Source organism: Balaenoptera physalus, assembly GCF_965194825.1.
Source record: "Balaenoptera physalus genome assembly, chromosome: 1".
Taxonomy (NCBI): domain Eukaryota; kingdom Metazoa; phylum Chordata; class Mammalia; order Artiodactyla; family Balaenopteridae; genus Balaenoptera; species Balaenoptera physalus.
This window is the reverse complement of record NC_138882.1, coordinates 98600078-98625862: the sequence shown is the minus strand read 5'-3', so window position 1 is coordinate 98625862 and position 25785 is coordinate 98600078. Positions and strand designations below refer to the sequence as shown.

General features: G+C 41.0%; 1 protein-coding gene and 1 pseudogene across 2 annotated transcripts in view; one reads left to right on the top strand and one right to left on the bottom strand.

The window, feature by feature from the left end:
- LOC309645959 (proteasome subunit alpha type-3 pseudogene) overlaps positions 1 to 25785 on the top strand; it is a 452949-nt pseudogene that overhangs the window by 6520 nt on the left and 420644 nt on the right. The gene's annotated exons all lie outside the window — the stretch shown is intronic.
- Positions 9803 to 17195, bottom strand: OVGP1 (oviductal glycoprotein 1; the record flags this gene model as incomplete). The annotated part of the gene is given in 7 exon segments (XM_082452747.1): positions 9803 to 13175; positions 14775 to 14938; positions 14941 to 14959; positions 15060 to 15168; positions 16457 to 16600; positions 16774 to 16898; positions 17040 to 17195. Coding segments are annotated over 7 exon segments (867 nt in total). The 3' UTR covers positions 9803 to 13025.

Here is a 25785-nt window from a genome sequence, read left to right as displayed (position 1 = left end):
GTTTATAGCAATACAAGCCTACCTGAAGAAACGAGAAAAATCTCAAATAAACAAGCTAACCTTACACCTAAAGGAACTAGAGAAAGAAGAACAAGCAAAACCCGAAGTTAATAGAAGGAAAGAAATCATAAACATCAGAGCAAAAATAAATGAAATAGAAACAAAGAAAACAATAGCAAGGATCAATAAAACGAAGAGCTGGTTGTTTGAGAAGATAAACAAAATTGATAAACAGCTAGCCAGAGACATCAAGAAAAAGAGGGAGAGGACTCAAATCAATAAAATGAAAAATGAAAAAGGAGAAGTTACAGCAGACACTGCAGAAATACAAAGCATCCTAAGAGACTACTACAAGCAACTCTATGCCAATAAAATGGACAATCTGTAGGAAATGGACAAATTCTTAGAAAGGTATAACCTTCCAAGACTGAACCAGGAAGAAACAGAAAATATGAACAGACCAATCACAAGTAATGAAATTGAAACTGTGATTAAAAATCTTCCAACAAACAAAAATCCAGGACCAGATGGCTTCACAGGTGAATTCTATCAAACATTTAGAGAAGAGCTAACACCCATCCTTCTCAAACTCTTCCAAAAAATTGCAGAAGAAGGAACACTCCCAAACTCATTCCATGAGGCCACCATCACCCTGATACCAAAACCAGACAGAGATACTACAAAAAAAGAAAATTACAGACGAATATCACAGATGAACATAGATGAAAAATCCTCAACAAAATACTAGCAAACAGAATCCAACAACACATTAAAAGGATCATACAACATGATCAAGTGGGATTTATACCAGGGATGCAAGGATTCTTCAATATATGCAAATCAATCAATGTGATACACCATATTAACAAATTAAAGAATAAAAACCATATGATCATCTCAATAGATGCAGAAAAACTTTTGACAAAGTTCAACACCCATTTATGATAAAAACTCTCCAGAAAGTGGGCATAGAGGGAACCTGCCTCAACATAATAAAGGCCATATACATCAAACCCACAGCCAACATCATTCTCAATGGTGAAAAACTGAAAGCCTTTCCTCTAAGATCAGGAACAAGACAAGGATGTCCACTCTCACCACTCTTATTCAACATAGGTTTGGAAGTCCTAGCCATGGCAATCAGAGAAGAAAAAGAAAAAAAAGGAATACAAATTGGAAAAGAAGAATTAACACTGTCACTGTTTGCAGATGACATGATACTACACATAGAGAATCCTAAAGAGGCCACTAGAAAACTAGTAGAGTTAATCAATGAATTTGGTAAAGTTACAGGATACAAAATTAATGCACAGAAATCTCTTGCATTCCTATACCCTAATGATGAAAGAGAATTTAAGGAAACACTTCCATTACCATTGCAACTAAAAGAATAAAATACCTAGGAATTAACCTACCTAGGGAGACAAAAGAACTGTATGCAGGAAACTCTAAGACACTGATGATAAAAATCAAAGATATTACAAACCAGATGGAGAGATATACCATGTTCTTGGATTTGAAGGATCAATATTGTGAAAATGACTATACTACCCAAAGCAATCTACAGATTCAATGCAATCCCTATCAAATTACCAATGGCATTTTTTACAGAACTAGAACAAAAAATCTTAAAATTTGTATGGAGACACAAAAGACCCCGAATAGCCAAAGCAGTCTTGAGGGAAAAAATGGAGCTGGAGGAATCAGACTCCCTGACTTCACACTATACTACAAAGCTACAGTAATCAAGACAATATGGTACTGGCACAAGAACAGAAATATAGATCAATGGAACAGGATAGAAAGCCCAGAGATAAACCCATGCACCTATGGTCAACTAATCTATGACAAAGGAGGCAAAGATATACAATGGAGAAAAGACAGTCTCTTCAATAAGTGGTGCTGGGAAAACTGGACAGCTACATGTAAAAGAATGAAATTAGAATACTCCCTAACACCATACACAAAAATAAACTCAAAATGGATTAGAGACCTAAATGTAAGACTGGACACTATAAAACTCTTAGAGGAAAACATAGGAAGAACACTCTTTGACATAAATCACAGCAAGATCTTTTTTGATCCACCTCCTAGAGTAACAGGAATAAAAACAAAAATAAAAAACTGGTACCTAATGAAACTTAAAGGCTTTTGCACAGCAAAGGAAACAATAAAGAAGACGAAAAGACAACCCTCAGAATGGGAGAAAATATTTGCAAACGAATCAACAGACAAAGGACTAATCTCCAAAATATATAAACAGCTCATGCAGCTCAATATTAAAAAAACAATCCAAAAATGGGCAGAAGACCTAAATAGACATTTATCCAAAGAAGACATACAGATGGCCAAGAAGCACATGAAAAACTACTCAACATCACTAATTATTAGAGAAATGCAAATCAAAACTACAATGAGGTATCACTTCATACCAGTTAGAAAAAGTAGCATCAGAAAATGTACAAACAAGAAATTCTGGAGAGGGTGTGAAGAAAAGGGAACCCTCTTGCACTGTTGGTGGGAATGTAAATTGATACAGCCACTATGGAGAACAGTATGGAGGTTCCTTAAAAAATTAAAAATAGAATTACCATATGACCTAGCAATCCCACTACTGGGCATATACCCATAGAAAACCATAATTCAAAGAGACACATGCACCCCAATGTTCTTTGCAACACTACTTACAATAGCCAGGTTATGGAAGCAACCTAAATGCCCATCAACAGACGAATGGGTAAAGAAGACGTGGTACATATATACAATGGAATATTACTCAGCCATAAGAAGGAACGAAAGTGGGTCATTTGTAGAGACATGGATGAATCTAGAGACTGTCATACAGAGTGAATATGTCGGAAAGAGAAAAACAAATACCATATATTAACGTATATATGTTGAACCTAGAAAAATGGTACAGATGAACTGGTTTGCAAGGCACAAATAGAGACACAGATGTAGAGAATAAACCTATGGACACCAAGGGGGGAAAGTGGTGGGCGGGGGGGTGGTGGTGTGATGAATTGTGAGATTGGGATTGACATATATACACTAATATGTATAAAATGGATAACTAATAAGTTCCTGCTGTATCATAAATAAATTAAATAAAATTCAAAAATCCCCAAAAAATAAAATAAAAATAAAGGAGGTACCAGGAAACTCAGAAATCAAAATTTAAAAAAAAAAAGAATCTCCCAAATAAGTTCTTGGCCAGACAATGGGACCCAAGCCAGGATCACAGATCAGATCCAGTATGTTGACTTCCTCAATTAAATCTATGTTTCAGTAACCTATAGATAGTCACCTTTAAGTTAAGGGGTGGGGAAAGATAGGTAGAGTACACAGCCAAGAAATCAAAAGACCACAATTTCCAGGATTAAAACTGTATCCAGAGGAAATCATTGACTGTGGTTACTCACAGTTGGAACTAACTATAGTTGACCTTGAACAATGTAGGTTTGAACTGCACATGTCCACGTATATGCGGATTTTTTTCAATAAATGTATTGGAAATTTTTTGGAGATTTGTGACAATTTGAAAAAACTCACAGACGAATCACCTAGCCTAAAAATATTGAAAAAACTAAAAAAAACTAGGTCTGTCATGAATGTTTAAAATATATGTATCATTTACTAAAATAATACACACATAAATCTATCATTGAAAGTTAAAATTTATCAAAACTTATGCACACACAGACTGTATATGGTGCCATTCGCAGTCAAGAGAAATGTAAACAAATGTAAAGATGCAGTATTAAATCATAACTGCATAAAATTAACTGCAGTACATACTGTACTACTGTAATAATCTCGTAGCCACCTCCAGTTGCTATTGTGGTGAGCTCAAGTGCTGTGAGTACTTGCTTACAATACTGTGTAATGCTAATCATCTCCACATTAGAAGTTGTCTCTGTGGTAAATTTTGTATTGAGTAAAAAGTGATCTTTTGCAGTTCTCCTGTATTTTTCATTGTGTTTATTGCAATACTGTAAACTTTGAATAATACCATGGGACTCATACAAAGTGCTGCTAGTGATGCTGGAAATTCTTCCAAGAAGCAGAGAAAAGTCATGACATTACAAGAAAAGCTTGAATTGCTTGATGTGTTCTGAAGATTGAGGTCTGCAGCTGCATTTGCCCTCCATTTCAAGATAAATGATCCAGCGTAAGAACCATTAAAAAAGAGAGAGAGAGAGAGAGAGGGAAAGAAAAGGAAAGAAAAGAAAAGAAAAAAGAAAAGAAAAGAAAGGAAATTTGTGAAGCCATCTCTGCAGCTAGGCCAGCAGGCACAAAAACCATGCACACATTTTGTGAAATAACCTTTTTATCTCATATTGAAAATGCAACTTTTATGTGGGTGCAGGACTGATATAAGAAAGGCATACCTCTAGATAAACAAAAAGGACCCACTGCATAGTACAGGGAACTATATTCAATATCTTATAATACCCTGTATTCGAAAAGAATCTGAAAAAGAAAAAAATATGTATATATATATATATGAATCACTTTGCTGTACACTTGAAACTAACACAACATTGTCAATTAACTATATTCAATAAAAAAGAAAGGCATACCTCTAAACTCTAATATAATTCCAGAAAATATGAAGTTATTACATGACAACTTAAAACAAAAGGAAGGTGAAGGATCTAAACCTGGAGAATTTAATGCCAATAAAGGATTATAATTTTAGAAAGAGGCTTGGCTTACTTGAGTAATGTCGAGATAACAGGAGAAGCAGCTTTTGCCAACCAAGAGGCAACAGACTCATTCCAAGATGCCATTAAGAAAATAATTGAGGAGAAAGAATATCAGCCTGAACAGGTTTTTAATGCAGACAAAAGTGCCCTATTCTGGAAAAAAAAATAATTCCACAAAGGACATTTATTAGTAAGGAGGAGAGCAAGCATTGGAATTTAAAGCAGGAAGGGATAGGTTAACTCTACTGTTTTGTGCAAATGCAGTTGGATTTATGATCAGGACTGCTCTTATCTACAAATCTGCTAACTCCTGAATCTTGAAGGGAAACGATAAACACCAACTGCCAGTCTTTGTACAACAAGAAGGCCTGGACATTGAGAACACTTTTTCTGGATTGGTTCCATCAGTGCTTTGTCCCTGAGGTCAGGAAGTACTTTGCCAATAGGGGACTGCCTTTTAAGGTTTTTCTGATATTGAACAATTACCCTGGCCACCCAGATGCCCACAAGTTCAACACTGAAGACATTGAAGTGATCTAGTTGCCTCCAAACACAGTGTCTGTCATTCAACCGCTAGATCATGGGGTCATAAGGACCTTTAAGGCTCATTACACACAGTACTCTATGGAAACTCTATCAATGCTGTGGAAGAGAACCCCCAATAGAGAGAACATCATGAAAGTCTGGAAGGATTAAACCATTGAAGATGTCATCAGTGTTGTTGCAGAGAAAGCCATGAAAGCCATCAAGTCCGAAACAATAAATTCCTGCTGGAGAAAACTGTGTCCAGGTGTTGTGCATGACTTAACAGGATTTACAACAGAGCCAGTCAAGGAAATCATGAAAGATATTATGGATATGGCAAAAAAGAGGGGGGATGAACGGTTTCAAGATATGGATCTTGGAGAAATTCAAGAGCTAATAGAATTTTTTCTTTTTTTACCACCTTTATTGGAGTACAACTGCTTTACAATGGTGTGTTAGTTTCTGCTTTATGACAAAGTGAATCAGTTATACATATACATATGTTCCCATGTCTCTTCCCTCTTGCGTCTCCCTCCCTCCCACCCTCCCCATTCCACCCCTCTAGGTGGTCACAGACCACCGAGCTGATCTCCCTGTTCTATGCGGCTGCTTCCCACTAGCTATCTATTTTACATTTGGTAGTGTATATATGTCCATGTCACTCTCTCACTTTGTCACAGCTTACCCTTCCCCTTCCCCATATCCTCAAGTCCATTCTCTAGTAGGTCTATGTCTTTATTCCCATCTTACCCCTAGGTTCTTCATGACCTTTTTTTTTTTTTAGATTCCATATATATGTGTTAGCATACGGTATTTGTTTTTCTCTTTCTGACTTACTTCACTCTGTATGACAGACTCTAGGTCCATCCATTTCACAACAAATAACTCAATTTCGTTTCTTTTTATGGCTGAGTAATATTCCATTGTATATATGTGCCACATCTTCTTTATCCATTCATCTGTTGATGGACACTTAGGTTGTTTCCATGTCCTGGCTATTGTAAATAGAGCTGCAATGAAGCTAATAGAATTAACAGAAGATGACTTGATGGAGATGAGTGCTTCCGAACCAGTGCCAGACAATGAGGAGGAACATGCAGAAGAAGCAGTACCAGTAAACAAATTGACATTAGACAGTTTGGCAGAACTATTCCGTTTACTCAAGACTGCTTTTGATTTCTTTTACAACATGGACACTTCTATTATATGGGCACTGAAATTTAAGCAAATGGTGGAAGGAGGATTGGTAACATATAGAAACATTTTTAGAGAAATGAAAAAGCAAAAAGTCAGACAGAAATTACTATGTATTTCTGTAAAGTTATATTGAGTATGTCTGTCTCTCCTGCCTCCCCTTCTACCTCCACCACCTCTTCCGCCTCTGCCACCCCTGAGACAGCAAGACCAACCCCTCCTCTTCCTCCTCCTCCTCAGCTTACTTAACATGAAGATGATGAAGATGAAGACCTTTTTGACAATCCACTTTCACTTAATGAACAGTAAATAATCATCATGCTATACAGTTAATAAGCTTGCCTATGGTGTATGCATGTGTGTCTTCATGTGAAAAAATCTAATAACTGTATGGCAAGAACTGTATGAGATGTTTTTGTGTCTTCATCATCATCATCATCATTGCCTAAATATTCGTCATGTAGAACATCGTGTTCAAGACTCGTATTGAAGTGGATAGCCCTATCCTTACATAGGCATAAGGTGAGTGATATTTAATATAAATTAATAATGTGTTAGCTTTCTTACTGTTTCATAACTTTGCATTCAAGGAATTACATTACCATACAGTATACCCCTCTCTCTCGCTCTCTCTCACAATAAGAGAGACTGTGTATCAACCTATCATCACAATTCAGTGGCTTTAAAAAAAAATGTAACCATGTTTCCAATACTGTATTATGAATATGACTATAATACTGTATGCCATAAAAATTTTACATTTATGATTCATTTTTTAGTGGATAGGCTAGGTGGCCATGAAGTGGTCACATCAGTAGCACTAGGCTAACATACAGCAAACAAATTGCTGTTTCTTTATCAGTGCATAAATTGTTATACCTGTAAATAAATACGAATTTTTTCACATTATCTTTTCATTTTTGATGTCCAGTGTTAGTAACACATGTAACATCTACAGTATATTGTGTCATGTAAGACAATATTAATGTAGAAACTGACAGACAATTCAACTTGTAAACAGACAATGTAAACTTATAATATTGATAAATGCAGTACAGTACTGAAAATGTACTTTTCTTCCTTATGATGTTCTTAATAACATTTTCTTTTCTCCAGCTTACTTTATTGTAAGAATACAATATATAATACATACACAAAATATGTGTTAATCAATGTTTATATTATCAGTAAGGCTCCTGGTCAACAGTAAGCTATTAGTAGTTAAGTTTGGGGGGAATCAAAAGTTATATGTGGATTTTCAACTGCACAGGGGTCAGCGCTCTTAACCTCCATGTTTTTCAAGGGTCAAGTATAGATGTAAATTGACTAAAAGCCTGCCATGCCTTGGGAAATTTGTATTTCCAAAGCACTCTAGCTTAGCCTGAAAAGTCTGTGATTGTTTAAATCCTAAAACAACTCCCTGCCACCCCTAAAACTGCACCATCAAGAAGCAAGCTACATGGTGATGGATAAAAACTAAAATTTTGGTGGTAAGCACACTGTAGTGTATACAGAAGTAGAAATATAATGTTGTACACATTAAAAAAAAAAAAAAACAAGCTACAAAAACTGCACAGCCCATTGGAAGTGTAGACTCTCCAACGCCTACTTCAAATGTGGTCATGGAGAAAATGGGCAAGAAAAGGTTCCAAGAAAGCAGTCAGGAATATGGGATGCACATCATGTGCCAGGCACTCTTCTAAGTGTTTTAAGTGTATTAATTAACACATTTAGTTCTCAAATTTACCAACAAGGAAACTGAAACATGAAGAAAGTAAGTAACGTATCCAAGGTCACATAAAAGCCAAGATCAGAAGAAACACAGTCTGTTTCTGGATACACACATTAACCACATGCTCTACTTCCTCTCTAAAATGGACAAGAGATTCTTCTCAGAGAGAACTAGGGACTGACAGGTGGACTAACTACGGAACTCATGCCCTGCCAAGGAGGGAGTCTTTGTAATTCATAGCCAACAGGATATGATCTTTGCAATGTTCCATTCTTTTATTTTTCCAAAGGGAATTTTTATTGGGAGAGATGAAAACAATTTGCTTTATAGTTTGTAAGTTATCAGGCCATGGGAGGGGTCATATCTGGACCTAATCACAAAGACTGTGTACCACCCAAAAACCCTGGCCTTTGAGCTGGTTGCAGTAACTGAAGAAACTTTGGAGTCATCATCCAGGAAGATAATATGTGGTTTCTAAACATGAACAAAGGGTTTGCACAGATATTTGAATGGCCAAAGGGCAGATGTATGGCAAAGTCTGCTATTTGCCCCCAATATCTGTCCTTATTTATATTTCATAGTGTAAAAATCCTAATATTTACCTGGGTCCATGGCCCCCCAGAATAAAACCAACACTTCTCAGGTTTCATTGCAGAATGAGTTCACTTTCGGAATAAATTCACAAGAGAAGGTGTGACCTCAATATTGAACTCCTCTCTTCCCCTCCTCTTGTGAACAATATAAGGTAGAACCTTTTTTTTTAAAATTTATTTATTTTTTATTTTATTTATTTTTTTGACTGCATTGGGTCTTTGTTACTGTGCGTGGGCTTTCTCTAGTTGCAGCGAGCAGGGGCTACTCTTCGTTGCGGTGTGAGGGTTTCTCATTGCGGTGGCTTCTCTTGTTGCAGAGCATGGGCTCTAGGCACGCAGGCTCAGTAGCTGTGGCGCACAGACTTAGTTGCTCCGCAGCATGTGGGATCTTCCGGGACCAGGACTCGAACCCGTGTCTCCTGCATTGGCAGGTGGATTCTTAACCACTGCACCACCAGGGAAGTCCCCAGGGTAGGACCTTGACTGCCCATTGATCTATGTTGTGAGAGAGATGGTGAAGTTAGAAGTCCCAACCAATTTACAGCTAAAAGATAAATTCCAGGAAGCTTATAAATTAGATTTTAAAAATACATAGATAAATATAAACTGTCAGGCACATCATCCTTGAATAAAGCACATGTAGAGAAGGGGACAGACAAAAAATCACAAAGATTCATCAGAAATATTTATTGTCCATATAGGAACGGGTGGGAAAAGCTACACCTCTATCTCTTTTCTGTACGCTAAGAATGACCAATTAAATATATAATCCCTAACCTTTAACGAGATGAAGGTAAGATTTATACAACAAGTAGGAGAAGAAATCTGACAATCCAGTGTCCAGAATGAAATGTCAACCCATTTCTATTCCATCAGACCTTAATACAAACATGGAACCCTTTGATCCAATTGCCGGATCAAAGCACCCTGGTCCAGGGGGCATGACTACTACCCATAGACATATCCAGCCGCAGACAGTTTAGCCAATGCTTTGAAGTCAATAGACTTCCATGAAACACACACACACACACACACACACACACACACACACACACATACTCACACACCCTAATTTCAGCTTCTCTTAAATACTAGAACATTAAGTTTGTAAAGCAGATTATTACAGTAATAACCTCCAATTTATTTATGCTTCCCTGTATCCACTTGGATAATTCCCTGCCATTCTAACTCTGGGTTTGGTCATTTGACTTGCTTTGGCCAATGGAACAATAGTAAACACGATTCAAGCAGAGACTTAAAAATTAATTGTCTATTGCAGATTTCTCACTTGCTTTCTAGTAACAATGAGACCACAACCATGTAAACTAGTCAGTTGAAGAATGCAAGGTCTCATGCAAAGAGACCTCAGTCAGCCCAGGTGAGACCATGATAAACCAGCCCACCCCAACCCAACCCACTAGCTGACTGAAGATGCCTGAGCCATTTCAGTCAAAACCAGCCAAGACCAGTTAAGACCATAAAAACCACCAAGTTCTTCAATGTCTCAGTCTGCCCAGCAGGGGTGACTGTCATCTTTCCTGAGGGGATGGTCATCTTCTCAGGGGCTTCAGCCTTCCTTCTTGGGGGCATGATTTTCTCTCCAGTCTGAAGATGCATAGGAGCCACAGTTAACCCTCCAGGGGTCACAGCCTGGTGGCCCACAGGGGTCATGGTCTCCTCTCCAGGGGTCTCAGTCTTCCATTCTGGAGTTACAGGGTGCTTTCCAAAGGACAGAGTTTCCCTTGTAGGGGTCACAAGCCCACCTCTGGGGACTGTGGTCCTAGTTTCAGCCTTTCTGTGGGTCTCAGTGGCCATAGTCTCTCCTCCTGGGGGCAAGATCCCCAAATCAGTGGTCAAATCCTTGATCACAGTCAGGCTTTCAGGGCCAATTCTTGAAGAATTCACAGCAGTTGAGAGCCAAAATTTTGGTGAAGGAGTTGAGCTGAACTCTAGAGGAAATCATCAGAAAAGGATGAAATTCCTACCCCTTCCTTCCCATCCTATTACTGGCAGGACTAGACCCACTCTAGGGCTGAAGTACTTGCTCCCAAACCAGAATTGGAGGATTTCCTAATGCACCCACTTGAGGAAATAGATAAAATCTCAATACATAGAAACCCTGCTCCCCTACCTCATCATGGTAACATGATCCCAGGGGCCCATGGGCACTCAGTGGGTCGGCTACATTTCTGGTGAGTAACCTCAAGGACGAGTCTGCCAGTTCTCTGTGCTTAAGCCCTTGATTTGACCTTTGCACCTTGAGCAAGACCTTGCCCCCAAAGCCTATTTCTTACTTGTGGAATCCTCAAGGAGAACCCTTTTGTGTCCCCCATTGTGGGAGGCACCAGGAACAAGGCTGAGGGCAAGGAAGCTGCTCTAGACAGCATTTCGTAAAGAATTGGGTTGGATTCCCATTTCCACCTCTGACTTGATGTATTATCTTTCTGAGCCCTAGTCTCCTCACAAAATGAGGGTTATAGACCATCTCCAAGACTGTTGCAGCTCTAGCATGCCAGGTTCCATCTCCTAACTGCCAAGGCAGTCTCTACTATCAAAGAGATATCAAAAAGAAACCTAATTTCCTTTTCTGGCTCTTGTCCCATGAAAACAGGAAAAAGAAATAGAGACATAAACTAACATATATTGTGTTCACTATGAGCCAGCATGTTTTCATTCCATATCTCATTTAGTTTGTATCATGTCCTGAGTATAAGGATTACTCCCATTTTGTAGATGGAGAAAAAAAAGCTCAGAGAGATCTAATAGAGCATGCATTCAAACCAAGATTAGAAAGCAGACTAACGTGTCATCAAAGCTTATTCTCCTCTTTCAGTGTCATGTTGCCTCACCAAAGCCTTTAGATCTAACAGAAAGCACGCACCAGTAGCTGGGTGTGCAACAGCCAACCCGTTTCCAGGTCATAGCTACTCAACAGCCTTCACCAGGAGATTATTCAATGTGTAGACAAGGGGGAAAGGGCCAGTGCCACAGAAAGTGCCCTTGACGTCATCCAGGTCCAATGTCCACACCATGGCCCCCCCCGAAATGCTCTCTCTTTATGGAAAATGCCTGAAAAAGCAGTAGTCAGTCAACCCACTGTACTAGGTACAATGGCAAAAACAGATGGGCTCTCAGAAGGCAATATGGCAGGATGGTTAGGCATGTAGTCTGTATTTGAATCTAGCCTCTACTGCTTATCAGCTATGGGATCTTGAAAAAAGTTACATAAAGCTATGTCTCTTAGTTGCCTCATGTGTAAAAAAAAAAAATGGATAATAACATTTCCAACATTTTTAGGATCCAAAGAATTCCTACATGCACATGTTACAACATGGGTGGAATTGGAAGACATTATGTAAGTGAAATAAGCCAGATACAAAAATACAAATACTATGATTCCACTCATAGAAGTACTTAGAGTAGTTAAATTCATAGAGATGGAAGGTAGAGTTGGGATTAGCAGGAGCTGCGTAAGGGAGGAATGGGGAGTTGTTTAATGGGTGTGGAGTTTCAGTTTGGGAAGACAAGAAAGTTCTGAGATGGATAAGGGTGATAGTTATACAACAATGTGAATGTACTTAATGCTACTGAACTGTAACAAAATGGGTTAAATGGTGACTTTTATGTTGTGTATATTTTGCCACGATTTGAAAAAAATTTTTTTAATTCCTACATGTAAAATATTTGGAGCAATGCTTTGCACATAGTAAATGTTCATAAATGTTAAATACTGTCTGGCTCCCCAGCCTGCTAATCACCATTATCATCATATTAAATGATAGATATTGCTTCATTTTTTAAAAATCACATCAACATACCTTATACCGTAGTGATGCTAGAAAGGAGGAGAAGAGCAGATAATATTGTACACTTTACACATATAAGAAAATAAAGGCTTTTATCCATGATTTTTTAAACCTCAGATATGACTAAAAGGCAGATGTTTAGCCTTGAATCAAGGTTTTATTATTACTTTACGAGTGTTTTCTGTAAGGCTGATGGAAAAGATACAGTCTGTCATATCCAAGCAGCTCCATGACTTGGCCAAATCAGTTGGCTCTTTCTGGGATTTACTTTCCCCAAACGTTAAATAAGAATGAACCCCATAATTGTTAAGTTTGAAAATGAAGATTCCGAGATTTTTTTCTACTTACAGGCTAACAAGTTAACCTGCCAGTATTATAGTTATACACACACACATACACTCACATACACACACACACACACTCACACACTGTACAGACAAAGGCCTCATGGAAGCAGAGGGAAACTCTATGCTGGAGCAAGAAAGGAACAAGTTCTCACCTTGTAACTGTAGCTGACGGCATCATCATAGCTAACCCACTCCTTCCCTTTGTAGGCATATGGGACATACTGATCATCAATCCAGTGCTTCTTCACTCTCCAGATGAAGGAGCAAATCTGCCAGGAGCATCAGAACAGAGGTCAGTTCTGTGACGTGCGATGGAGAGAAACGCCAACAGACATACCATTTCTCCCCCAGTGTTAAAGAATCCAAGAATCACTTACGAGGGAGTGAGGAGAAGGTGGACTGAAGAGTGGGTAGGGCAGCCACTCACAAAGGACCTCCTCTCTATTCTTCAAAATTTCTGCTATTGCACATTCCTTCCCCTAATATCTGTGATGGAAAAACAGGGAGAGAACCAAGGAGTGGGTGACATCCTTAAGAAACCAAACCAGGGTGTGGTAAATAATGTCAATACTAAACTACAGTAACAAACCTGACTCTGGACCAAACCTGTATCTTTTTCAAAGACTTTCCATTAAAAAGTATCTCCTCTGCTTATTAAAACCAACATAAAGTTCCCCATCTAGGTAAGCTAACTTTTGAATCTATAATAAATGTAAAGATCTGGAAGGCAGGGAGAACTAGGTTATTACAATTAAAGAAGCACTGCATGTGGACTGGGTATACAGCACTGAGCTGGAGACCATATGCTGTAAAGATATAGACATGTTCAACTTGGGTTGCAGAAGTTAATATGTAAGTGATTTTTTGGGAGGGTTCATTAAATGTGTTATCAAAATCTCTTTGACCCGTAATGTCCTTCAAGAACACTCCCTCAACTATGTCATCACTCATAACCATGCTTCATTGGATTAACAGGGAAACATCTCCAGGCAGCCAGCACAGAGCATTTTGGAGGGACACCAACACCTCCACTACTACCACAGGCAAAGATACAGCTCTCCCTCTGGTGCCCTTACACACCTGTGTCTATGTGCCTGTTGTTCTCTGCCTAAGAGGTCCTTCCTATCTTGTCATTGCTGCCCATCAGGATTCTACCTGTGCCATAAGACATTCCCAGGTACTATGGCCACACACTCAGTGACTCTTACTATCTTCTCTTGTGTTTCACATTCTGTTAGATCCATGTCTCTTTCCTCCATTCAAGAGCAAGTTTTGTTGAGATGGGGATTAGGGAGTGGAATCGAGCTACAGGAGAAAGAATCTGTGATGGGGGAGTCTTTGAATTGTTTCAAAATAATCTACTAGTGAGAAGGAAGGAGTCAAGGAGCAGAGAAGAAACAAAATTGGCCATGAGTGGTTATTTCTTGAAGCTGGGTGAGGGGTGTTTGTGAATCAGGGTGAGTGAGAGGAAGTTATACTATTCTTTTACTTTTGCAAATGTTTGAAATTATATATATGTATATATATATATATACACACATTTATATATTGCAAATATTAATTATGTTTAAATAGGCCTATAGAAAGTCAGGATTTACTTAAATATCATTTAAGATTCTTCTAAGGGGTAAAATATCTGTCCCCTTCCATTCAGACTCCACACAGTCCCTCATCCCTTACAAATGACTCAAATAACTTCCCCTGAAGAAACAGAGAATATCCCAGAGAGTGGGTTTCCCTTGCCCCAGTAAACCACCTCCTTGTCCTGTCTCTAGCCCTCACTCTTGCCTTTCTCCCTGTCCTTGCTCTTGCCATGGGCTGGGGTGTGGGAGCCCTAACTAACAGACAGAGGTCCCCATTCCTGTCACCTCATAATAAGCCAAGAAGCCAGCTTGCTTGGTGTACTTCCCTGGAGATGCTGGTCCCACAGCTTCTGCCCACAACTCATTCTTAGAGGCTTTGAGGAGGCAAAAAGTACATCCATAAGTGGGCAGCCCCATAAGGAGCTTCTCAGGGGGTGTCCAAGGTTTCACCAGTAGTTCATGGCATATGCCTGCAGGTAAGAAGAATACAAAACCCTCCTACTTACCAAGAGCCAATGGCCTGACTCAGGGACAGATTTCTGGGACACATGAGAGCTTTCTTTTTCTTACCGAAGATTTGGGGTCCTTGGGCATAGAGAACAGCAGGCTATTGTGTCCTGTGAACTTTTCCCAGCTTCCATGTAAGTCATAAGACAAGACGCTGATGAAATCCAGGTGTCTGTATGGGGCAGGAAGAGGAAATATGAAGATCGTGCTAGCTAGATTTCCAAGTCCAATCATCACAGGACTAACTAGCTAACTAGCTGAACATTGGACACCCAACTTCCCTGCCATTTCTGCCTGTGGGGACTGCCCAAGCTGTGCCCTCCACTTGAGAGGCTGCCCCTGGAACACACAGCTGGTTAGGGACAGCGGTGCATCAGGACCTATGCCATGCTGAGAGTATCCAAGGGAGTGAGCAGGGGTCAGAACAGAAAACAAAGGCATTCAGGCTGATACAAGTGCAAGAGAGGTCTGCATAAATCGTCATGTGTAAGCAGTTCTGACCCACAGCATAAAAGAGCTTCTGTCCTTCTACCATTCAAGGAACCATTGAAACCCATCTCTTCCTGAAAGCTTTCCAAATGACAAAGTGTAATTGAGCCTTACCAGGTCACAGGTGTAGAAGTTAACATGAATTATCTAATTTAATTTTAATCTGGCCAATGCCCTAAGTACCACAATTGTTTCCATTTTAAAATGAAGAAATTGAAACTCAGATGGTTATTTAATTTGTCTAAGGGGACCCAGCTGGGTGAAGTTGGACTCAGTCCTGCCTGGCTGTAAGACCAACACTAGCCAACTCACCCCACTGGGTTCTCACCTTTCCTGCCACATTGAAACCACTCTCCCTAATTGTAATCACGCAGAGGAACACCCAAGAGCTCTTGTGTTCTGCATCTGCCTCAGTTTTCACATCTGTAAATACTTGATTCTTGAGCTTTGGGAAAATTAGTGCAGAGCCGGCATGTCCAGAGAGTTATGACTCTCTGCCTGGCTTTGTAACATTTGCATGAAGACGTGTCCTGTGCTCTGAAAACTGGGCCTGACTGGGCATTCCTATTTTTGTTGCAGTGCCAGTAGTTGGCAACTAATCTGTCTATGTGATACCAGCTATCTGGCACCCAGTGAATGCCTACAGGGGACTCTGGGACAGCAGAGGCCAGACCACTGGATTCTCTCCTAGAGACCCAGCGATGGGTGCTATAGATCTCTACCCAAGAGGATGCTGTGGTGCGGACTGGTACTACATCACCTCCCGCTGATCTCCTAAGCAAAGCCCAGAATATAATGGAATAATCCTTGTCCCCACCCATGCTCCTGATCAGCCCACCTCCCAAAGGTGCACTCACAGCAGGGCAGGAACTTGGAAAGCTCAAGGACAGTGCTTGGGCATCTCTGGGGTTCTGAGCTTGAGATGCCTCCTTCCCTCCAATGTCCTGTCCACCAAGGCAGCACCTACTCACCTTCCCAGAAGGTGCACATCATATGCTTTTTGGATGACATGGGGGTCCCCAGAGACAGCAGCAGAGAGCAGCAGCCTTGGATGCATGGTGAGCTGCGCCTCCTTCCTGAAAGCAAGCAGACGCGAGAACCAGACAAAGCAGAGTCTGGGAAAACAAGACTCATCCAAGAAACCTTTATTTATGGAGCCCCTTGAGCCAGGAGAGTCAGACACAGGCCCTGCCCACAGGCTCGTGAGAAAGGCGGACGTGAGCCAATGTGGTAAGTCATTGAACAGAAGGCTGGCAGCAGGCCCAGGAGCAGAGTTCAGACAGCCCACCGGAGGGAGTCCAGAGGCTGCAAGGAGAAGGCATCACTCAGGCTGGAGGGCTGGGCCAAGGTCCGGATGTGACAGAGAGAAAGAGCCACCATAGGGCCCTTGCTAGGCAGCTCTTTGTCCAACACCTGCAGGTGATGGCAGTAAACAACCTTCTGTTACCGCTGTCTTGCCCTTGTCCCCGGCCTTAGGCTTCCCCTGTGCCCTGAGCCCAGATATGATCAAAGTAGAATCATTTCTGCATTCGGGAGCTGCCAGGCTAGCCTTACTTCAAGTAAGAAGACAAAGGTCCAGCGGTCATGCCTGGGGCTGCCTCTGAGTCCAGGGTACAAGAAGAAGAGGTCCAGACCATCAAAGCCATGTGTCCTCAGGAGGGCTATCACTGAATTGACAAACTTCTCCCGGTTGGCGAATGTGGACAGCATCGTGGTGAACCTGCAGGGAGACCAGGGGTGAGGCCAGGAGTGTTGGCCTCAGCCACAACCTCAGCCTCCTTTACAAGACCCCTTGTTTTGCACCCTGTGGAGGGCACAGTGGATGTGACTGAGGAAAGGAAGGCAGGTCTTTGAAACTCTCAGAGCCTCTTAAAGGCCCTCCCAGCACAGGGCTCCAATACCCAGGAACGGGGACTTCAGGCTCCAGGGAGGATTTGCAAACCACAACTCCCCCTGCCAGATGGAAACAAGCACACAGCCTGGGGTGGAGAGAGCAGTCCCAGGCCAGCTTGGCCTCTGAAAACATGGTCCGCCCCTGGCCAGGCACTGTCCCTCTGCTATTTCCTCGTGGGTAACAGCTCAGTCCTGACACCCTGTCCTGGCACTGACTTTCTCTGCCTGAACAGATTAGGGGAGGGAACATGAGCCAAGGGCCAGCACTTCCAGAAAGATCTCTGAGCTAACATGGCACAAGAGGTCCATGCTCAGACTAGGAGTTCTGGACTCTTTGCTCTTTTGTTCAACACATATATATGGCATCTAAAAAAAAAAAAATGGTTATGAAGAACCTAGGGGCAAGACGGAAATAAAGACACAGACCTACTAAAGAATGGACTTGAGGATACGGGGAGGGGGAAGGGTAAGCTGGGACAAAGTGAGAGAGTAGCACAGACATATATACACTATCAAACGTAAAATAGATAGCTAAAGGGAAGCAGCCGCATAGCACAGGGAGATCAGCTCGGTTCTTTGTGACCACATAGAAGGGTGGGATAGGGAGGGTGGGAGGGAGGGAGACGCAAGAGAGAAGAGATATGGGGACATATGTATATGTATAGCTGATTCACTTTGTTATAAAGCAGAAACTAACACACCATTGTAAAGCAATTATACTCCAATAAAGATGTTTTAAAAAATAAATAAATAAAATAAAAGTCGTGTTATCTTGGGTCCTCCCCCAGAGATTCTGATTGAATTGGTCTGAGGTGGATGTCAGGCATAAAAATGTTTCATGTGCTGCCAGAGCACAACCACTGCTCTAATCTCTCCTCCCTGGGCCCCTCTGGCCCTTCACTGTGTCCTGTCTCACCTCTACCTAATCCAGGCCCTTGAGTCCCAGGATGCTTCTTAGGCACCAACAAGCTTATGAAGCCTGGCACCCCTGGACTGAGAGACATTGCAGGGCTGGAACCCACCACACTCAACAACCCACAGCAGCAGCTTCCCCATCTCCATGTTCTGAGAGCTGTAGGTCTAGACATGGAACCCCTTTATATGTGCTTCCCCAGGTATGACCCTGGGACAGCACTGGGATAGCCCAGCTAAACACACACAAAACCAGGGACAGTGATTAATGGGCAGCTGCCCCAGAATCACAGTGACCCCAGCATCTCCTGTCCTCCCGCCCAGCAGAGCTATAGCTCTCAGATCCAACAAAGCAACAACTTCCTCTGACACTGGCACAGAGTGGGTGTCCACCATGGGCCCTGGCGAGGGCAGGGTGGTACTCAGCCCCTCCTCCTGGAATTCAGCCCCACGTGGACTGAGTATGAGGAAGAAACACTGAAGGGCAGCAGTAATTCTATTGTTTTAAGATTAGTGGTTTAGGAAAGCTGTGTAATGTAAAGTTAAAAAGCACAAGACATGGACTCAGGCAGGCCAAAGTCTGAATCCTAGTGTCAAAAATTAGAAGTTTTATCACCTTGGACAGTTACTTAGCTCTTTGAGCTTCAGGTTCCACACTTGTAAAACGGAGATAACACTTGAACTTACCTCATAGGGTTTTATACGTATTAAAGAGATAATGTGTCACTTCGTCCCAGCATTGACATATACACACTACCAGATATAAAATAGATAGCTAGTGGGAAGCAGCAGCATAGCACAGGGAGATCAGCTCGGTGCTTTGTGACCACCTAGAGGGGTGGGATAAGGAGGGTGGGAGGGAGATGCAAGAGGGAGGGGATATGGGGACATATGCATACATATAGCTGATTCACTTTGTTATACAGCAGAAACTAACACAACATTGTAAAGCAATCATACTCCAATAAAGATGTTAAAAAAAAAAAGAGATAATGTGTGAAAAACTGTTAGTTCAGTGCTTTGCGTATAGTAAGGGCTCAGTCAATGGTAGCAGGTATTAGTGATACCATAAGAGTTTCCCCGAGAGCAGGGTTCTCAAACTCAAATGCTGACAGGCAGGTAATGTAAATCAGTGTAGTGGACACAATAGAATAGTTCACTTTCCACTTAATTGGAAGAATAACAGTTCAAGCTCAGTGATACACTTCAACTAACATGAAGCCTCTTGGTCAGGAGACAGCAGAGACTGGTATGAACAGGGACAGCACTCTGAGTAGCCACTAATTTCTGCCTTGGAGTGAAATAGAACCAATCTTTTGGAGGATTCTTCAATTTCTCAAGAGAAGACAAAAATCTGAATTTTTGTATGAGCCAACAGTGTTTGAGCCAGTATATGAGCCAATGGTGACACTGTCATGAGAAGTGTCATGAACCTAAGGAATATAATGAATCCAATTCTGGACACCTGGATTTTTAAAATATACAACAATAATACAGCAATAATATGAAGGATACAACAATTTATGAAGGATAAATAACATAGGTCTATACTCCAATGATCCATCAGCTTTCTTTTCTGCTACAGAGGCTCTCAGACCATGAGAAGGTCCCATATTTCAGGGTGTGAACCTCAATCATGGGGGACCAGAAACTGGATGTTCTCAGTGTATCCACTATGCCCGTCCTCTTGGAGAGTCACACAGCTGACCTAATCCACACGCCACTGAGGTGCTAACCAGATATCAATATAATAAATGACACTGGCAAATAACATTGGCTAGTGGTTGAATTCACTTCATTTCCAATATGAAGAAACTAGGAAAGTTTAATTTGTATCAGCAGGTTGCCTGCATATCATGGAATAAAAACAATAAGTATAAACAATGGTATAGAACGTTTAAGGCAAGAATATTTCACTGAAACTTGGGAAAGCCTGAGGGAATACCCCATCCAACAGAGGCTGTGGCTCCATTTCTTCAGCCCTCTTTGCCTTCCTTTATGTACTCAATGATTATTCATTGAGCACGGGCCAGGACCTGATAGCCACCCTATGTTTGTGGTGATGAAGACACAGTTTCTGCTCAAGGAGCTTCTAGTCTAGTGAGCACGTGGATCACATCCTCCAGAGCCAGTGTGTGTGTCTCTCTTGTATCTCTTGGATGAGTGCAGAGGGAAGCACATAAGTTTTGTTTCTAAACAGGATTGAGATCCAGTTCCTGCTCTGCACTATCATTAGGTCCCATCTGCATGTTCAATGCCACCCTCCATACCTTCAGATAATATTAACCTGAATCAGGAGATAATTAAGTCCCTGAATGCAACGCTAGATCAGATTTGGCAACATCTCACACCATTGGTAGATTACCCCTGGTGCGCTTTCTGACTCTAATGACCAAGCTCTTACTTGTTTCCCAGTTCCTAGCCCTTGTGCCCTAATTCTTGTTTCTGGGTCTCTGCTTTGATTTCTCCTGGTTTATAAATTGTAGGCACCACAGTTGGTTCCTAGGGCCTGGGTCCTGACTCATTCTTTCCAGGCTTCTGGTGCCATACTGCCTGTCTTTAAAGACCTCCCTGATGTGAACGCCTGTCTCTCTTTGCTTCTGAGCCTCCCTTCACCCCACTTCCTGCCCCCCAGCTACCACATCACTGAGATTTCCCACAAGGTTTGCGCCCTTCCACCCAGACTCCTTCCAGGGGCACTAGCTGTTCATGCTGTACCCATCACAGGGCCAAATCTGCCTGGCAACTGAACCTCCTTTATCTGCACCTGGCTCAGTGTTCTGGGCTCCTAGTCTGCTGCAGTGGGCAAGGCTAGATCCCAGACCTCCCTCTTCCATACATTCAAAAGTGACTAATGATGCTGAGAAGAACGGCAAGATATAACAGTGGATGCCCAGGAGTGACCTCTGCTTCATTCAGGGATGACTGTGCCAAAGAATTGGCAACTAAGCCTCTGTGTGTAGGAGATGATGAATAGTGAAATGCTGAGTGAGGGTCAGGTTGAAAATCACTGTGCCATGTCGCACTGTTCACTCCCAATCCTCCTCCTTGGGTTCCTGCTGTCAAAAGTACAACCGTTGCTTTGTATTTTTACACACCCACCCAGATACGTAGAAAACACTCCTTCCTAATGCTCAGCCTGTTCTCATGAAATGAGAAAAGGCACATACAATACCTTTTAGTTGGCTTGCTGAAGAAATCCCCACTGCAGCACAACCTATTCCACATTCTACAACACTCAACTAGATGAAGGCAAGATCACAGACATGAAGGGCTGTGGGCTTAACAAAGCATTTGACCAAATTTTTCATGATTCTCATGTGGAAGAATTGGAGAAGTATGATTCGAACAAAAGCAATTGGTTGAATAACATAAGAACGAAAATAGTGTTGACTCCAGATCAGTGTAAACCTGAAACAGCTTTACCACATCTCTAAAATGAAGGAGATAGACTAGAGCATTGTTTCCCAATATTTAATATAAAAGATAATTTTGGGTTGTACATTAGGATTTTTTAATTTTAATATTTATGTGCTTATTTTTTAATGTGTGTTAGAAAATGTAATTATCCAAAAACCCCATGATTTCTTAGATATTATTTAAGTGTAAAACTTGAGGCAATTCAAAAAAGAATATTTTAATAAAGTAGTAAAGGTAACACTATTCATTCAATCTCCTTAGAAGACATTTTGAGAACACCACAATCCTAAACGCATCTTATTACCCAGCAACTTCACTTTTAGAAATTTACCATGCAGACATATCTGCCCAAATACACAAAGAAAGTATGTTCACTGCAGGTTTATTTGTAACAACAACAAAAAAGAGAATTCCCAACTAACTAAATGACCATTACTTGGAGACAGATAAAAATGTCATTGCACATCCATGCAATGACCTCTTTCTTTACCGTTTAAGCCAGTGGTTTTCTACTGGGCAATAAATCACCCCCATGGGACACTTGGCAATGTCTGGAGACATTTTTGCTTGTCACGATGGGGGCAGGGGTGCTACTAGTACCTAGTGGGTAGAAGACAGGGATGGTGCTAAATACCCTGCAAGGCACAAGACAGCCTCCCACAGCAAAGAATTATCCAGTATTGATAATTAATAATCCCAAGGGTGAAAAAACCCAGTTAAAGCAGAGTTGCTTTCATTGTTGTTCTTGTTCTTTTAATTTCATCACAAACCAGAGATCAGGTATCTACTTACCCCTTATTAGCCTAGATTTAAAATTAAACAACTGTTTCAACTATTGCAAAGTGAGCTCTTTTAGCGAGGATAAGTGATTGATTTATGTTTGTAGCCCCAGAACCAGCAATTAAATGGTCTGCCTTTGGAATGAATGAGCTAAGAAAAAGCACAGCCAAGGAGCACACTCTGGCTTAGAAAGAGGCAACTGGCATTGTGTCCAGTTATAGAAGCAGGGATTGTAACAGCTATATTTTATATTACTTGTTTTTATCTTTCCATTTCCCTCCTGTTACTTTATATGAGGACACTGTTGATGGCTAATTGTTTAAGTTTAAGGTGAAAATATGAACAAATGAACATCATCCCATTATGATAAATAGCTGATGGAACTTTGGGCATCTCTTGTGTTGAGGTCATGACATTTGACCTGCATTTCGGACAAGAGAGGACAGTAGGGGGCAAACAGGCTGGACCACACCGATATTTTCCAATTATCCCTCTACCTCCCCATCTTTCTCCACCTTGCTCTCTGCCTCTGCAAGTTAGTCTGTTTGGACTACATCCAATAGCTCAGTGGGCTCTGCCTGACAGAAGAGTAGATGGAGGAAGGAGAGTGAGGTCAGGGAGTTTATTCCCCTAGGGATCACTCCCTGTGAAGTCACATCAAGGTAACCATAACTCTCCTTCGAGGTTCACTGCTTCTCTCAAGGAAGACTGCTCGACCTGACTATCTCTTCTTCTAGTTTCAGGTAACCTCTCCCTGTAACAGCTCCACTCTTCTAGCCCTGGCTTCCTACACTAGCTCTATGATTCCCCTACACCACTCCCAAAACTCCATAATTACTCTCTTTGTAAATGAACCCTCCTCAAATTATCTTAATTTGAGTATACCATCTGTTTTCCTTAGGACCCTGACTGACAGACCATATAATCTTGGATCATGTTGCTTAATCTTTATGAACCTGTTTTCCCACCTATAACATTAAAATATTAATAATTATCTTTCTGAGTGTTCAGATTATTAAAAGTCTTACTTTAAATAGAGCGTTTAAAGGGTAAGTACTCAAAAATATAATGACTATTAACTATTTGCATTTTTTAGGTGCAACAGAAAACTCAACTAGAAGCAATTTAATCAAAATGAAAACGTATTAACACTCATTAAAAGAAATCCAGAAGAGGTGGCTTAATCAGCACTGCTTAATTCAGGTGTTCAGCACAATCATCCAAGACCCAAGTTCTTGATGTGTTTCTTCTCTAAAGGACATGGCCACCCATATCTGAACAAAATCAAAGTCCTGTTGGTAAATATGGAGGAAGGAGGGAGAATAGTTATTAGACAGCCAACTGCACCTGCTACACTGTTATTAAAGTGTATGTTAATGAGCAGCTGCCCAACCTTTGGTGGCACATGAGAGTGGATGGCCCATAAAGACTCTTGGGGAAGGGGGCAGGGGTGGAGTCAGCAGAGCAGGGTCAGAACAAGACAGAAAATACCCTTCATAGAAACCAATGAAGAGGGACTGTTATTCCTGATGACAATGATGACTTCGCAGAAAGATTCCCGTAACTCTGACAACAGCTTCCATTCACTTCCAACCTCACAGAACATGCAGTATTTTCCCCACTGACCAAGACAGTAATTGTTGGAGTTGTGGGGTTGCAAACAACAGACACCAGCTCTGGCTAAATCAATCAAAACAGGAATTCAAAGGAAAACCTGTAAGGCAACTTAGAATCAATGGGCATGTTGTAGAATAGTCTTGAAACACAGGCAGTGTATATATGTCCATTCTCTAGTAGGTCTGTGTCTTTATTCCCGTCTTGCCCTTAGGTTCTTCATGACCACTTTTTTTTTTTTTTTTAGATTCCATATATATGTGTTAGCATACAGTATCTGTTTTTCTCTTTCTGACTTACTTCACTCTGTATGACAGACTCTAGGTCCATCCACCTCACTACAAATAACTCAATTTCATTTCTTTTTATGACTGAGTAAAATTTCGTTGTATATATGTGCCACATCTTCTTTATCCATTCATCTGGAGATAGACACTTAGGTTGCTTCCATGTCCTGGCTATTGTAAATAGAGCTGCAATGAACATTGTGGTACATGACTCTTTGAATTATGGTTTTCTCAGGGTATATGCTCAGTAGTGGGATTGCTGGGTCGTATGGTAGTTCTATTTTTAGTTTTTTAAGGAACCTCCATACTGTTCTCCATAGTGGCTGTATCAATTTATATTCCCATCAACAGTGCAAGAGGGTTCCCTTTTCTCCACACCCTCTCCAGCGTTTATTGTTTGTAGATTTTTGATGATGACCATTCTGACCAGTGTGAGGTATTATCGCATTGTAGTTTTGATTTGCATTTCTCTAATGATTAGTGATGTTGAGCATCTTTTCATGTGTTTGTTGGCAATCTGTATATCTTCTTTGGAGAAATGTCTGTTTAGGTCTTCTGCCCATTTTTGGATTGAGTTGTTTGTTTTTTTGATATTGAGCTGCATGAGCTGCTTGTAAATTTTGGAGATTAATCCTTTGTCAGTTGCTTCATTTGCAAATACTTTCTCCCATTCTGAGGGTTGTCTTTTCGTCTTGTTTATGCTTTCCTTTGCTGTGCAAAAGCTTTTAAGTTTCATTAGGTTCCATTTGTTTATTTTTGTTTTTGTTTCCATTTCTCTAGGAGGTGGGTCAAAAAGGATCTTGCTGTGATTTATGTCATAGAGTGTTCTGCCTATGTTTTCCTCTAAGAGTTTGGCCTTACATTACGGTCTTTAATCCATTTTGAGTTTATTTTTGTGTATGGTGTTAGGGAGTGTTCTGATTTCATTCTTTTACATGTAGTTGTCCCGTTTATGTTTTGGTTTTTGATAATAGTCATTCTGACAGGTGTGAGGTGTTATTTCATTGTAGTTTTGATTTGCTTTTTCCTGATGATTAGTGATGTTGAGCATTTTTTCAGGTGTCTGGTGGCCATATTTATTTACTTATTCATTTATTTATTTATTTACATTTGGAAAAATGTATTTTAAGTCTTCTGTTCATTTTTTTTTTAATTAATTAATTTATTTATTTTTGGCTGTGTTGGGTCTTCGTTTCTGTGTGAGGGCTTTCTCTAGTTGCGGCAAGTGGGGGCCACTCTTCATCACGGTGCGCAGGCCTCTCACTATCGTGGCCTCTCTTGTTGCGGAGCACAGGCTCCAGGCGTGCAGGCTCAGCAGTTGTGGCTCACGGGCCCAGTCGCTCCGCGGCATGTGGGATCTTCCCAGACCAGGGCTCGAACCCGTGTCCCCTGCA